This window comes from Aquarana catesbeiana, linkage group LG04 (genome assembly GCF_042186555.1).
Source record: "Aquarana catesbeiana isolate 2022-GZ linkage group LG04, ASM4218655v1, whole genome shotgun sequence".
Taxonomy (NCBI): domain Eukaryota; kingdom Metazoa; phylum Chordata; class Amphibia; order Anura; family Ranidae; genus Aquarana; species Aquarana catesbeiana.
In genome coordinates this window covers 563,414,693-563,431,532 of record NC_133327.1, presented here as the reverse complement: position 1 = coordinate 563,431,532, position 16,840 = coordinate 563,414,693, and the positions used below count along the sequence as shown (strand labels likewise).

The following is a 16,840-nucleotide window of genomic DNA, read 5'->3' as shown; positions in this document are numbered from 1 at the left end:
ATACATTTTTGAAGTTCCTACCTTCTTGTTCTCTTGAAAAGTGTAAAATACTCTATCAGACAAACCCCTTCTTTTGAGGATCTTGTGCTCAAATACCAGACATTGTCTGATTTTCTGCACCATTGAGTGGAGATTTGCACCTTGGAACAGAAGTCGGTGTCTGCATGGGTGAAGAACTGGTGATAATGATGACTTCAACCTGTTCCTCCCATATTTTCTTCCTGACCCTTGAAAGAATGGGCAGAGGAGAAAACCCATAAGCGAGAGCAAAGTAGTGCTTCTGGCTGGGGGCATCCAACCCATCCGGGAGGTCCCTCTTGTTTAAGAACAAGAATCATGAAAGAAGAGCATTGGCTCTTGTCTCAAAAGTACAGATCTGGGGATCTCCCTTGTACAACTTGTACATCTAGCTCAGAGGCCTTTGTCCCAAAACTTAGAATCCTCTGAGGCAAATGGAAATCTTTACGGGGCATAAACAGAGGTAGATCAGGAATATCAGAAGCACTATCCAAGACCCCTTAGCTCACTCAGACATTAGCTGTAACTCAATGTAGGGTGAAAAACCTCAAACTGTTTATTCAAACACAGGTACACAGGTATACACTCAGGGAACTCCCCCTCCCTTTAATTCAGGGTGGGGTAAAATGTCCAATCAGCAGGGAGAGTTGTTGGAGGAATTCTCCCCTCCCCTCTCTACCTTGCCCCCAATCCACATGCCAGGAACACAAATACAAAACATCCATCCCATAATACATTTCTTCTAAGGCAGACACAACAGAACAATGGGACACAGCCACACCCCAAATGATCCCAGCAAACTGTCCACAACAGCATGAGACAACATACAATATATACATGTATACAATATTCCAGTGTGGCTGTACAGCGAGTCAAAGCATGAATAACATCCTCCTGTCTTAGTGTCGGACCGTTTGCTGTCCCATCCACTACCACAGGAACTCCCTCTTCTGTTAGTTGAGGGCAGATGCTAGCAGCACTCTGCACTCTGCTCCAGCTAACTGTTGGGGAGGGAGGCCGACTGCCCCGGCTTCCTGGAACTCCGCAGTTGTGGCCGATGCTGGGCAGATGTTGGTAGCACTCTGCCCTGTTGCCAACACTTCTGCTGGGTTTCTGTTAGTGGAGACTGCAGGCCCATACACTGACACCAGATCAAGCTGCAGTTGTGAGGTGCCGATTGCATCCTCTCCTTGGATCCTGATCTGCTGCTCGGGAGTGACTGTCATGCTGGGCCTCCAGAACTGCCGCAGTTGTGGGGCAGAGGTCTTGGACCCTCTGTCCAGTTGTCAGCGCTTCAGCTGGGTTGGTGTCATCATTCTGTGGTGCCGTCTGCTGCTGGAACTTCCTTTCTCTGGTATTGTCTCCCAGGTGCACAAACCCTTGTTGGGGAGGGGGAATGGCTGACTCCCCTACCTGCATCCCAGAAATCCACTGGGTAAGAGGAATCATCACCTCCTCAGAGTAGAGCTGGGGGTTCGCTAGGTGGTTTCTCCTCTACAGAAAAGTCAATTAAATCACTAGTCTCTAGAATTGCTTAAAATCCAGGGCACATGCTGGTGACACTTGGCCCAGTGTCAGCATTTGAGCAGGTGACGCATAATCTATAACATCCTCTGATGAAAATTAAGTCCATACATTCTGTAATCTGTGGCTGGAGAGATGAGCCGACTGCTTCATCTCTCGTACCCTCAGCTGGCTGCTGAACAGACGCATTCCTCCATTCAAGAGCATCCCGTGCAGAAACAGGATCGTCAAGGTCAGTCAGCACTTGCTGCATCCACCATAAGAGCTCTGCTTCCATATCTGGAGTTGGAGGTGAGCAACGCACACTGTTACTCTGCCCCATTGCCAATACTTCAGCTGTGATTTCAGGACTATCAGCTGGTATTTCTGCATAGTCCCAGGCAAAGGGAGCCCCGCCCTGCTGCTGAGCAGAGTCTAGCAGCTGTCTGTAGGCGATCTCCAGCTCCCATTCCTGAACGGCCAGAAACTCCAAATCTTCCTGTGCCAAAAGCACTTCCGAGACATTCAGTCTTCGCTCTCTGAAATCCATGATTTCCTCCAAACGCCACTCCAGATCACTCCCAAAGTCAGGGTCCTTGGACAGCCTCCAGTACAACAGTCCCAGGCCACCCTAGTCAAAGCCTTCCATGGGGCTGTCATTTGCTGTCCACAGGCACACTTGGACTACATACCACTGGAGGGCTCTGTAGCTCTCGTCCAACCGCATCTCTTCCCGGATCAGCCTGCTTAACTCAGCTGTCCACTCCTGGTTCGGTTGTTCCCCCAATAACAGCATTCACACTTCATATTGCGACCAGTACCTTACATGGACAGAGGGGAGACTTTTTCCCTGGTGGTGCTGCTTGCAAGCTAGCGCCTTCTTCCAGAGTTGTAGGCAGACAGAATCATACCATCCCAGCAGGACCTGCACTGATACTGGTCCTCTGTGCTGTATCTGCATCTCTCGCAACCTCCTTTGGAATGCCTCTTCCATGACGGCTGGTATCTGTATCTCTCCTCTCCTGCTATCTGGACCTTGGATCCAGGTGGTGGTTTGGATGTGTTCACAGCAAGGAAGCACGATCCCACCACTGCCAACCAATTGTGATGGACCCCCGTACTTGATAGGACTACGTCCACTGTAAATGCTTCCCTTGTCCAGAACCAGCACTATCCAAGACCCCTTAGCTCACCCAGACATTAGCCGTAACTCAATGTAGGGTGAAAAACCTCAAACTGTTTATTCAAACACAGGTATACACTCAGGGAACAACTCCTTTGATTCAGGGTGGGGTAAAATGTCCAATCAGCAGGGATAGTTGTTGGAGGAATTCGCCCCTCCCCCTCCACATGCCAGGAACACGAATTCAAAACATTCTTCCCATAATACATTTCTCCTAAGACAGACAGACACAACAGAACAATGGGACACAGCCACACTCCAAATGATCCCAGCAAACAGTCCACAACAGCATGAGACAACATACAATATATACATAAATACAATATTTCAGTGTAGCTGTACAGCGAGTCTGACTAGCACAGATCAGACTGGGGTTCTCGGTCACCCTGTGCCCCTGATAGGCACAGGGTGATTTACACTTAGGTGGGGCCGGGGGAGCCGGACCAGGAGCCTCCAGCGCTCTTCAAGGTAAGTTTGTCTCCAGAAGCCCCCCACCCAAAGTGCCTCCCGTCACAATAACCTCTTAATTTCCTCTAGGACCCCTTACATTTGGTCTTCAACAGATATCGGGGTGACTTTAGGCTCTTTTTTTTTTCACTAAAATGGTCTCTATTAATTCCTCAGTCTCATCCCCAGCACACATCAACTTTTTTGTTCTTTTGCCACCTTCTGCACCAGCCCCCTCTTCAACCTCTTGAGATTTATTGCTACAATCTCCAATATTATGTGCTTCATCCAAGAGAGATCATTTAGGTGACTGGGGAAACAGAGACCTATGGGGTAACTGAGAAGAAGTTGGCATAAGAGCTCTCACCAAGCTCTAAATCTCTGCCTTTCAAAACTCCAATAATTGATGCGTGGTAGAAGGCTATTTTTCCACAACTATGGTGGCCTTGCATTTACTACATGAAAGAATGAATCAGATAGTCCAGCATTGGAAATGGCATATTTTTTCTCCTTGGCTTAGCCCTCTTTGCAAGTTTTGAGGAAGATTTTGAATGTTACTTTTCTTTTAAAATATATTTTTATTGCAGTTTTGCGACATACAGACATAAAACAAAGGGCACAAACAAAAACTACAACACCGATAACAGAATGCTCCTAATCCAGCATATCATGAAAATTCAGGCAGTGTGCAATAATAAACTAGATATGACCAGACTAGATATGCCAGTGGATATAAACATCAACAGAGGAGTAAGCGGTACGGTTTTTAAACATCCTGGGCATAACAGAAGTTCCTGTTTATTACAACACTCACATGGTGAACCCGTCATGGTAGTACAGGGGAAAGGGTCAGTGGGCTCTTCCCCATATTTTGTGGAATGCTTTAGTCCTCTTACAGATGTCAAAGGTAAGTTTATATAGATCATTGACAAGTTTCAGCCACATATTCTGCGTTGGGGTCTCTGACCCTTTCCATGTCAGCAGGAGGGATTCATCGCATAGAAATAGAGGATGCAAAGTAGTCCCTTAGCCAGAGGCTGGACAGAGAGGTCACCAAATATGCACAGCAGACAGTTTTTATGGTGCACTATATTTGGCAAACCCAGTGCAGAAGATATAAAGGAACCTATGTCAACCCAGAAGTGGTGTAGAGGGGGATAGTCGCATCGTATACAGTCTAGCAGGGGTGAGGTGTGAATGATGGAAAATTTTTTGTGAAATCACCCTGTCCCTCGAAGAGATCACAGAGATTTTGATTGTATCAACTGAACTCAGACCAATCCTCTTCTGTGATAGAGATATCAAAGGAGGCCCACCTCTTGAGCGCTCCAAAACCCAGGGTTAGTGCCAGTCATGAGAGTGGCGTAATACGTGGCTATAAGTTTCGTCTGGTCCGGGTCTCTCAGAAGTTTTTCCAGGTCAGGTGTCTTAATAGGACTGAGCAGAGAACCAAACTGAGTATGTATAGTATGTCTGAGTTGGTAATAGTAAAATAGGTAAGTCGATGGGATGTCAAAGTCTGTCTGTAGTTGAGAAGAGGATTTAAAACCCTGTGGGGTATATAAATAACATAGGTATTTCACTCCGTTTAATGTCCATCTGATGGGGTCAGGTATAGAACATAACTCCTTAAGGTTAGGGTTGAACCACAAGGGACTGCTGGGGAAGATCTTCCATGAATCAGTGGACATTTTCGCAACTATCGTTCAGGATAGGGAGAGGGAGGTTTGGATTATCGACATGCCCTGTCCATGTGGTGTGCATTCCCTAAAGAAAATGTTGTGGAGTGTCTCAAATGAGGAAACCATGGCTACCTCAGTAGTGGAGCAGGCATTATCACAGTTAGGGTGGAGCCAATCATGAATGTTAACCAGCTGGGATGCTAGGTAGTAAAGGCAGAAGTTAGGGAATGCCAGACCTGCCATATGTGAGGGGAGGCGCAGGGCTTCTAGCGCAACTCTACGGAACTGCCCATTCCAAAGGAATGCAATACAGATGGGGTCAATGCTTTTAAAAATGGATTTGGGAATTTTGCAAGGTGAATTAGCCATAACATACAGTAGTTTAGGTAAGTAAATCATTTTAAGGACATTGGCTCTCCCCATGAGATCCAGGGGCAGATCTTTCCACTGTCTGGTCTAGCTGTAGCAATAGGGGACGTAGATTATTGGCAATATAGCAAAATCGTGGTAACTGAACTATAACCCCTAGATATCAAAAAGAGGTAGCCACTTGCTGTTTAGAGTTTGAGTGAATCAGTGGGAGTACAGTTTGATCTAGTGGAAATAGGATAGATTTATCCCAGATCACCCGGAATCTGGAATAGTCACCAAACGTGTTAACTTCGGACAAGAGGTTATCAAGAGATGTATGAGGGTCCGCCAGATAGACTAAAGTATTGTCAGAATAGAGGGATATACGCTCTTCAATGTTATTTATTGGAAGACCCTTAAAAATCGGAGAGCTATGGATCCTTACAGCAAGAGGCTCCATAGCCAAAGCAAACAGGAGGGGCAATAAGGGACACCCCTGCCTGGTGCCTCTAGTAATCGGAAAGGGCTCAGTGACCTGAGAGTTAATTCTCAGTCGGGCAAGCGGTGATGTGTAGAGTAGCTGTATCCACACACTACAAGTCGAGGGCCAAAACCATACAGTTGCAATACCCAAAATAGATAAGGCCACTCTACACTATCCAAGGCTTTACAAGTGTCACAATCACATGGGTAGAGGTACAGTCATGGGGATAGGTTAAATTGTGGAACAATTTACAAATATTCATTCTGGTTGAATGGCCTGGTATAAATCCCCCTTGATCACTCCCAACCAATTTCGCAATAATCCCATTTAGACAATTGGCCAGGATCTTGGCCAGAATTAAACCATCCACATTAATGAGAGAGATAGGTCTATAAGAGTCACATTTGAGCGGATCTTTACGTGGTTTGAGTAGCAAAATAATTAAAGCCTCTCTCATAGAAGGAGGGAGCACTCCATCTTTCAGGGCCTCATTATATGTATTGAGTAAGATGGGACTCAAGAGGTGTCGAAATTGTGCATACCATTCAGCTGGAAAGCCATCCAAGCCGGCGTCTCATGAGTCGGGAGCTGCAAAATTGCCAGGGAGAGCTCCTCAACAGAGAAAGATTTATCCAATTCAGTCTGGTCTTGGTCAGAAAGTCGAGGAAGCACCGCCTGGGTCAAGTAGTCGTCCAATTGGGCATCGGAGTAGTGGGCCCTAGTAGTGTATAAATCACGATAGAAGGCGAGGAAGGCATCTGTTATATCCTATCGCTAACTGTATCCTGAGAAGTTAGAATCCTAGGAATAGAGATGGGAGTATGGTCCGGCCTAGTTAGATATGCAAGTAGGCGACCCGCCTTATTGCCGGGCGGCAAGTGGTTAATATTACTCATAAATATTTTACCACTTCTTGTACCTGGATTATCATATACAGAGACACTAACAACAGCAATTATTTCTATACGTGTACCACCGTTTATACTTTATGTCTAAAACTCTATGTATGTCAAATTCACGGCAGACTATTTTTATGAAAAACATGTAGAATATTCTGAATTTAAACTTAAAACCAAACATTTTATATACTGCAATTCAGCTTACTAGTCCTTGCTGGCTGCATTCATTTTCTCTTTTTTCGAGTATCTTTGCTTTATTTTTACCTGTTAATCCTGCAAATAATGCAATTCCTGTCCCTAAGTGGCTTCGTCACTCCTCCACTGTAGCAATGGAGGGAGCTATGATTGTCACCCTAGGCATTGCAGGTATGGGCTACAAACACATCCAGCTCACTCCATCTCCATTACATGAGGGCAGGACAACTGGTAGTTTACAAAAGATAGCTAGAAAGTAAGATATTCTTTGGTGCAGCTCACAGAAAGTGACAAGGACACTGCATTTCTGGAAGGATCAACAAGTATTTCTGTACTTCCTGAAAATGATCTTCGCTTGGGAAAAAAATAAAGATTAATGCAGCCATCACATCCAGTTCCAAGTGAGCTACAACATATTACATGTTTGTTCTTGGGTTTAGTTATCCTTTAAAATATAGCGGAGTTCCGGGTGCGCACTGGGCATGCGTAAGTCACACTGCTCTCTCCGAGTGGACAGGCAATCTTTTGGGACCTGTGACGTGTCCCAGAAAATTGCCGAGAGGGAGGGGCCGCCTATGGGGAGAGGAGGAGTCGCCTAGGCAGCCGTAGTCGGAAGTAGTAAGTGGGACAGGAAGTCCCACTCAAAACTAGTCACCCACCCCCCCCCCCAAAAAAAATTACATGCCAAATGTGGTATGTAAGGGGGCGAGGAGTGCTTAAAGCGGAAGTTCCACTTTTGAGTGGAACTCCACTATAAGCTTTTATCGCCTACATACTGTATCTGACTGGCTTTCCTCAGAGTATCAATTTGTTGTAATATCTCTTGCAAATAAAGAAAAACCCACCATATAAGGACATTCTCATAATGGTCATCACATAGAAAACAACACTGTTCCATGTGCTTTGAAGACTTGCCTACATTCCCAGTTTTACCTGTCTAGCTCTGTGATTTGTTATGCCTGAGAACCATTAAGAAAAAGCAGAAATGTTTACTCTGTGCTGGTCAGAGGTTACACACTGCATCACATATTGCCTTTTTGTACAGAATTTTAATGAACTAGGAATGGGCTTACTCTGCAATGTTTAGGAGTGAAGAAAACATCTTATCAGTGAACACTATATACCTTGTTGCAGCTGTGAAATATTCATGAGCCTTGGACACGAGACAACATTTAAGGCAGTTACTGGATTGTTCTAATGAGGAATCCTGCTGCTGTTCACAGTTCTTAAAGCAAACATGGTACACAGCAGATTCCATGAAATAAGCATCCAGTTGAGAAAGAAAAATGCTGTAGCATTCTAATGTATTTTCCATGTTGAGACTAAGTAAATGTACAGATGTGAATGAGATAAGTTTATCAAAGCTTGACATACAGTATCAAGGTATTTGACCGGAGGGTTCACGAATTTGTAGACACCTAGATTTATTGGAAAGCTAATCTCAGTTAAAACCTACCTGGCAGCCTGCCTCATTCAGTGTGCTAGACTTTCATAGAAATAAAGAGTACAAAAGTGCAATTAACTACAGAACTCAAACAGCTCTTCGTTGTTGATGGCCTACACAAAGGGCTGCTTAACTGGACCCTAGGAAGTTAGCTTAAACCTTCACTTTAAATCACAGAAGAGAAAGTGCTCATTTGAAAGATTTTACTACCCATATCATTTTTTTACTTTCACTTTGTCCATCACACATTAAAAAAAATAAAAATTCACCTTCACAATGTGGATGAAATATATGTACAGTGCAAGTTCAACCTAAGTCCTAAACAATTTTTAAGTCTCTTAGTTTTTCAGAAATAATCAGTGCAACATTTTTCATCAGTGAAATAACCGATTAATAGATTAAAGCTCAACTGCAGGCAGATAATAAAAAAACAGAAATGAATGGAGTAACATTCATTAAAATAATTTAATGTAATTTTAATTCAACTAGTGGCAATACAATGATTGCTTTTGATTTTGAACTCTTGTATAAATTCTGTATTGCATCAGTTAGACTGGGCCAGCACTTTCCAATCAATCTCTGTTGCAGTGTAAAGTGCTGGCAATAAACATGTAGATTACCATGCACATAGACATTTTGACCACTTAAAAATACTGGGTTATTGAGTTTGTGCTAGGCCTAAATAGTCTCTATTAGTATATTTTTAACTATCTGCTTTCATACTGACGTAAACCTGATCAGTTTAAAAAGATAGCTTTTGATATTGCTGAAACTGGTGTAAACTGATAACTTGCTGTGCTCACTGTTATCAATTACATTGCTACAAATTGGACTACAAAACCATGCTTCCTCTATGTTATGCACAATAGGAGAGGGGTGGGGTTCTGTAGTCCTAGATTGGGGATAGTGATTGTTGTCACCCTAGGACAGGAAGTGTGTTACTGGCAGAATCACCAAGTAAAAACAAAGGAAGAAAAGATTTAAAAGAAAACTAATGCAGTTACAGCATCTAAGGATCGGTAAGCTGCAATATAATATTTTGGGGGGGGTTAAATTATTATATTATTAATTATAGAATTTTACAAAATGTTTCTAAGGAGTGTTATACAAAATAACCAACATTTTACATAACAGAAATAAATACTTGTCTGGTAGAGGACAGGTCTTTTAATTCCTGCCTATTTTAAAAGGATCTGTCCAGAAAGCACTGTCTACTAAAGAAAGGGATGCTGGCTCTCTTTTCTCTCAGAAAATGTCAGCTCTTCCCAGAGAACTATTTGCAGATCATTTAACAACTCTGTACTTCTAAATAGTGCAGTTGCACTGCAAAAAGTTAGGAGGGTGTAAAAGACAGCAACTGTGACAGACCCAACTGGTACAGAGGCTTTTGAAGGGGACTAGGGGCAAACCTCCTACCCACTGATTATGGCCAATGGAGGAGACCAGGGATTTTGTCTGCTTCTTATGGTCAGAGCATGGTAAAGAGCTCTGTTCAGCCTCTGATCCCATGGAGAGAGGAGATCATTTTCCAGTGATGGGCAACAACATGATAAATGCTGAGAGCGAGGCTTGGAGTAATTCTCTGAATCAGGACAATAAAGCGCTTCCCTTCTGGAGTAGATGGAAAGGTGTAATATTAATCTTGTACAGGTTAATGGTCAGAAAAAATATGGTGGCCCTCCTGCAGACTTGCAGAAGCCCCTCCACTTGGGACAGAAATATTTATTAACAATATCCCTCAAGAAATCTATGAAGATAAATGAATTCCACCTTTTCAGACTGCTGGATCATTGTATGAATTTTGTCTCATAGACTGTTGTAGACTGATGCCAGACAGTCTGAGATGGGGTGGGATCCCCAATTAATCAAAGCATTGTCCCGGTGACTAGTTGTTAATTAGCTTCCTGTTTATTTAGATTATGGTTTATGTTAGCTGTTCTTTAGATGTACTAATGAAATTATTGTTTACAGTTTGCACTGTTTAGGATAATGTGATCAGGCTCTTATCTGATTTTGTGTGGTATATATTCTGTGTGAACTTACAATAAAGTCAGTTCCAGTTTGCACCTAAGCTAGTGTCATCCAGCTCTTGGGCGCAATGCTCAGTTACAATACCTGGTCCCTGGTTCCAGAGTGGAGAAAGCTGTATACTGGCGGAGGCACCCAAGCGGTCCATCACAGCAACATTGCACTGCTTTCTTTTAATATAGTTGAACTCCAGACAGCTATTTTTTTTTTATCAAGAACCATTAAGCATATATAAAATACTACCATCATAAAAATGTTTACATTCCTATAATAGCCTGCACAATGGAACACAGAGTGAGATAGTGAGAACCAGAATGGTGAGAAAGTCAGTCTCTACTGCTTTGCACAAAGCTGTCAATGCTCTCAACCTAAGTGTAGGTGCTCGGCAGGAGAGGAGTAGACAGAGATCCGCATGCAGTGGAAGGGAGGTGACCAAGAAACTAGACATCCATTGAATGGTTCCGTACCAATGCTAAAATTTTCATGGGAAAGGGTGTCACAAAAAATGCTACCCTCACACACCTCCATGTGATATTGTCTTTTTCTATGCAGGTCAATTACTCACTAAAGATTAAAACTTTTTATTCTCCTCTATTATGAGGAAGTCTCGTTCAAGTTATTGAAATCTACTGCATACACCAGTAACAAACTTTCTATAGAATATTTTCTTTGTTAACTTTTATTTTGTACAATATGACAAAGCCAAAAGCTCTATTTAGCAATAACAAAAATCAACTACAGCATAATCTGTTGATGTTATATTCAAACCACAATTCAACCCAACACAATGGCAGGACTTCACTCACTTCTGAAATCATTTTGAGAATTGCCAACAAATCTACTACATAATACAATAAATAAGTTCTATTGTGCCAGCAAATTGCAAGTATATTTGTAAAGCTTAATGCTTATGTTAAAAAACACCCAACGTGTACAGCAATAAATCAAAACCTGACCTAACCACCCACCAGTAAGATTTACCCCAAGTGAACTTTGAAGCAGCAAACTGTGGAGAAGGTGTAGAATATTAAACTGCATATATAAAGTGTCTACAATAGTAAGTGCATAAAAATACAACATTTATAGACAGTTCACCCTGCAAATGTAATAAAATGTGGACTGAAAAAAATAACATGTTTAAGCAGTACTGTGTAAAATCCTAAGGCTTAAAAAACAACAATAAGCCTTATTTAAACAGTGACGGCTGTAATTTTTTATGTTGTTATAAACATGGGAAAGATTACTAAAACATGGAGATCCAGCTTCAAATGGTCATTAAATGTGACCAAATCCGGTAAACACACTGTCAGCAATTAAATCACATGCCACTTTATAATTATGTAGCTTAAAGGTTTGCCATTTTTCTCAAAATTATTTTTAACTACAGTACATAAATATATAACTAATACATAATTATGTATCATATACAAGTCATCTATAATGAAATACATGTTTTTCCCTGAGACTAGAGACGATCTGTAGGTAAAGAGAAAGCATTCTTTGTTTTATTATTCATTGACACACCTAGTGACTATAAAATTTGGGGGGAAAGGTACTAATTTATTTCAAGCACTTGCCAAATAATTCAATAAAAATAATTTATTTATAAAAACACCACACCTTTCCTTTGGGTTTTAGCTGGTGGCAAACTAATAGTCTGGGTACTTGAAAATTACTAAATCATTGCATCTTGATTTAAGAGACTGAAACTTGGCACTTACTTTGCCGAAATATTCAAGAATGTGAAAACCAGGTGGCAGTTGGGTAGAGACTTGGATTTCCCTTTTCAGGTACTGTTCTAATGTAGCAGCAAGGTGCCCCAGGCCTTCTTTCATTTCTTTGTTAAGTTCTTTGAAATCTGAAAGTATACCAGGGTGGGGAAAAGAAGTAGGAGGTAATAAAAGGTGGGCCATCGAGTGGGAGGAAATTAATATATCTTCAACATACACAGTAGGCTTAAAAATGTGGAAACAAAATAAATCACTTGTTCTGCCTATGCCGCACAGACATAAAATATTTCACATCACACAGGTGTTTGAAAATAATTTACCTGTGATACGAGTTTTCAGGAATAAAACAGATGTTAAAACAGATGTCAAATGTCAAATGACTAAAGGATTTTACAACACATATTTTTCTTCAAAAATGTCGACATTATGAAACCTATTAATTGTGTCTGTTATTCATGCTTCACTATTCAGTAGTTTAATACTACTGAAACTGCCTGTGTTGCCATGAATTCAACCAGATATCAAAGCAGATTACATTATTTTAGTTTAGATCATTACAACTCACTGAATTAAAAATCGTGACATAAAAAAAAACAAGGTAATAATGACAGTCAAACTGGCTTTATGCACAAAAAAATCAGATGCCCCTACACCAAAGGTTCAAGAAGATTGATTCCTATTAGTTTCCTTAGTTTCACTGCAAAAATTAAACAAACAGCAACAATTGGGATTTGTATTAATTTCCAACTGGAAACAATTGGGGCTCTTGTATGATATCTGCACCAAAATACTGGGGCTTTTGCATCTTCTCAATGTTGCAAATAGATTCCCAGGCTTTTACGTAGGGTCTAGGGATACCCTGCAATCTTCACCCACCGTTGAGCTCAGGAAACAGATGGTCTTCGTCTCCAGTAGTGTCGCAGTGCCAAGGGTCACTGTGCCAATCACCATTACTCAATGTGTTGTCGTGGGTCTGGCCTTAGGGCATAGCACTAGGGGTACTCACAGGCACAGTCTCCCAAGCCAGAGCACCCTACCGAGTGTAGTTCTACTTTCCCTACCTGCAATGCAGCAGCCATTTAGATCAGGACAAGCTGAAGCTGGTAGTATCTCTTCTCCATTGGGAGTCAGTGAGGCGGTCACCAAAAACAGCAGGTCTTGATCAGACTTGGGTATATAATCCCACAAGAAAACGTAGGGGGAGCTACATCCACCTTAGAATCAATAGTCTATAATGGAAGCAACAGCTACCACCTCTGTCTCCACATGTCTCCCCCTCTCCACTTCCCCCTCCTGGCAACTCCTCCCAGCCAATCACTGTCCATCCTCATCCATATGGCTCACTTAAGATGGCTGTTCCCACAGTGAAAGACACTCCATATCTGAGCATTATTCATGGTCTCCCCCATGATGGCCCCCACCACTTGGTCTTCAGCAAGATGGCCAACGCAGCTCCATATTGAAGACAATTTCACTTTCAACTCTGTCCATACTGCAGTAGGCAGAGGATTGCGCTACAGCAAAAGAAAAACATTTTGCAGCACCAAACAGCCACAGTCCAGGCTATGTGTTTTTCTAATTTATGTTATACTGTTAATTTAAGAAAAAGAAATGTGTTCCTATTTCCCCATGTTAATAGCCTGGTTCACTAGGTTGATATTCCCATAGCAATGGAGACGTGAGTGTGCAGCCCCCTTGCCATTCTGCTACTAGCCCACATACCCTTCAGCCTCCTCCAAATAGGGTTAACCCTCTCAAAACACCAATGCCCAGAAGAAGTGATGAAACCCGTTTAGAACATTTTTAAATAAAATTTTATGTTTTTTAGAAAAACATGTAGACATTATGACAGCAGGAAAAAATGTGCAGGAGAGGAGTGTGGAAGGTAAGATGACAGTCAGTATTTGTTGGAGAGGAGTGTGTAGGGTATGATGATCGGCAGTTTGTGTTAGAGAGAGAATTACAAAAGGCAGGACAGCAGGCAGCATGACACACCTAAATAATGACTGTTTTCACCAAGGGGGTGAATACATTTTATAGGCACCACCCCATAATGTACAACCTGCTTATTTGTGTAGCATAGACATTTGCTGCTACTCCTAAACAAGTTAGGTAGAGATGTCTGATGAAAAGGTTGTTTACATTTCAAAATGTTGAAAAACACCTTTTTTTTAAACAGAAATATAAAAATGCAATCTAAAATCAATACAGGGATAAACTGCAGTCCTGTATCTGAGCATAAATCTGCAAATATGTAACTGCAATTAACTGAAATTTGAAAATATAAAATTAGTACACAAATTGTAATTAGAAGCACATGGCATAGATTTCTCTTAAATCTGTTTCCAGCAGACATGAGGTAAAATCAATCACATACAAGTAAATGTCTTACATTAAGATTTCTCTAAGAGAAGGAGATTGTCATGTTTAGCATTGAAAAGCTGGCCAAATATTTTGCCCTACATTAGCTATGTACACCTTTTTTAATATTAAACGCTGATTTTTTTTTTTTGTTTAGCTTAATTAGTACAGATAGGGAAACCCAAGCAGTTTATTTCACAACTGAAATACATATGAGATGTTTTACCAGCTAAAAAAAAAACAACTGTAATTCTGTTCAGCAGTCCTGTAATTACATCTTTCAAGCAGCACAATCTGGTCCTGGACCTGACCAAAAACTAGACACTAGTGATGAGCTAAACCCCCCCCCCCAGTTTAGTTCGTACCAGAACCCCTTACATGTAAAAAGTTTGAGCCCGACCCGCAAACTCTATTAAAGTCTATGGGAAAAAAACTTGAAAATCAGAAGTCCCCATTTTGAAGGCTTATATGCAAGTTATTGGCCATAAAAAGGGGTATGGGGGCCCAGGTACTGCCCTCGGGGACATGTATCAATGCAAAAAAAAATTTTTACAAAAGATCGTTTTTGCAGGAGCAGGGTTTTTAACCACTTAAGGAACAAGCCTCTTTTTTAGATGTGTTGTTTACAAGTTAAAAACAGTTTTTTTTGCTAGATTTACTTACTTTAATTACTTAGAACCCCCAAACATTATACATTTTTTTTTCTAACACCCTAGAGAATAAAATGGCGGTCGTTGCAATACTTTCTGTCACACCGTATTTGCGCACTTTAAAAAAAAAAAAAAATACACTTTTTTTAATTAAAATATAAGACAACAGTAAAGTTAGCCCAATTTTTTTAATTGTGAAAGATAATGTTTCGCTGAGTAAATTGATACCCAACATGTCACACTTCAAAATTGGGCCCGCTCGTGGAATGGCGACAAACTTTTACCCTTAAAAATCTCCATAGGCGACGTTTAAAAAATTCTACAGGTTGCATGTTTTGAGTTACAGAGGAGGTCTAGGGCTTGAATTATTGCTCTCGATTTACTAATCGCGCCGATACCTCACATGTGTAGTTTAAACACCTTTTTCATATGCGGGTGCAACGTACGTATGCGTTCGCTTCTCCACGTGAGCTCATCGGAACGGGGCGCGTTTAATTTTTTTTTTTCTTATTTATTTTACCTTTTATTTTTACACCCGTTTTTTTTTTTTTAAATCTGTTTTTGTCACTTTTATTTCTATTACAAGGAATGTAAACATCCCTTGTAATAGAAAAAAAACATGACATGACCTCTTAAATATGAGATCTGTGGTCAAAAAAAACCTCAGATCTCATATTTAGACTAAAATGCAATTTAAAAAAAAAAATGTCATTAAAAAAAAAGATTTAAAAAAAACGGCCCTTTATGAGCTATGGGAGGAAGTGACGTTTTGAGGTCGCTTTCGCCCTGCAATGTCATGGAGATGGGTGGGGGCCATCTTCCCCTCACTCGTCTCCATGCACAGCCCTGAGAAGGACCGGATCGCCTCCACCACTGCCGACAGCTCCGGTAAGCAGTGGAGGGCACCTGAGCTAGGTGGGAGGGGGGCCCTCTCCCGCCGCCGATAAAAGCGATCTCACGGCAAACCTGCCACAGAAACCACTTCTATCTTGTAGCCGACCGTCGGCCGAACACGGGGATACCGGGGTTATGGCAGCTAGCTGCTGCCATAACAACAATATCCGTCCTCAAAGTGAGGACGTATATTGGCATTCGGCGGTCGGTAAGTGGTTAATGATACTTAAAATGAAAACAAAAAAAATTAAAAATTTCTTTAAATATAGTACCTGGGAGGTCCGCTTAGTCTGCTTGTAGTGGCACATTTGTACCATGTATAGAACCTGCTGCAGCAAAACTGACATATATAAAGAAAAAAAATTGAAGGGAACCCCCACGCCAAATTATTCAAGCATGCAGCCTGGCAGGCCAGGAAAGGGGGGGGGGGGGGCGAGTGGAGAATGTACCCCATACTCATTCACATAGGGGGAGTGGAATCTGGGGGCCCAAAGGCACCCCCCTAATGTTGAGGGCATGTGGCCTTTTATGGTTCGGAGGGGGGGGGGGGCGCTCGCTCACTGGCCTGCCAAGCTGCATGCTCGGAAGAGGGTCTGGTATGAATTTTGGGATAGACTCCACGCCATTTTTTATGTTAAGTTTGGGCGTGGGGGTTCCTCTCAAAATCCATACCAGACCCAAAGGGTATGGGTATTTATTATCTATTGCCGGCAAATTCAGCAATGTTTTTTTTTTTCATTCAGCTGTCAGCGGAGAAGCCTGCTGACAGCTGATGACTCTGTTTTAAGGACGCAGCGACCGATTTCCCGACCCCGCTCCTTAATCTCGGTGGGTAAATATTCCGCCGAGCGCATTGACAATTCGGGTGTTCAGCGAACACCCGAACAGGCGATGTTCGGGCCGAACTTATGCTCAGCTGAACTGCTTGCCCATCCCTACTGGACACCATTTAAGCAATCCAGAACCCACAT

At 41.9% G+C, this 16,840-nt stretch overlaps 1 protein-coding gene across 1 annotated transcript in view; it reads right to left on the bottom strand.

Moving 5' to 3' along the window:
- SMYD3 (SET and MYND domain containing 3) overlaps positions 1–16,840 on the bottom strand; it is a 980,023-nt gene that overhangs the window by 814,193 nt on the left and 148,990 nt on the right. Inside the window, exon 6 of the mRNA XM_073628021.1 lies at positions 11,956–12,092. Coding sequence (XP_073484122.1) covers positions 11,956–12,092 — 137 coding nt within the window. The remainder of the gene's footprint in view (positions 1–11,955; positions 12,093–16,840) is intronic.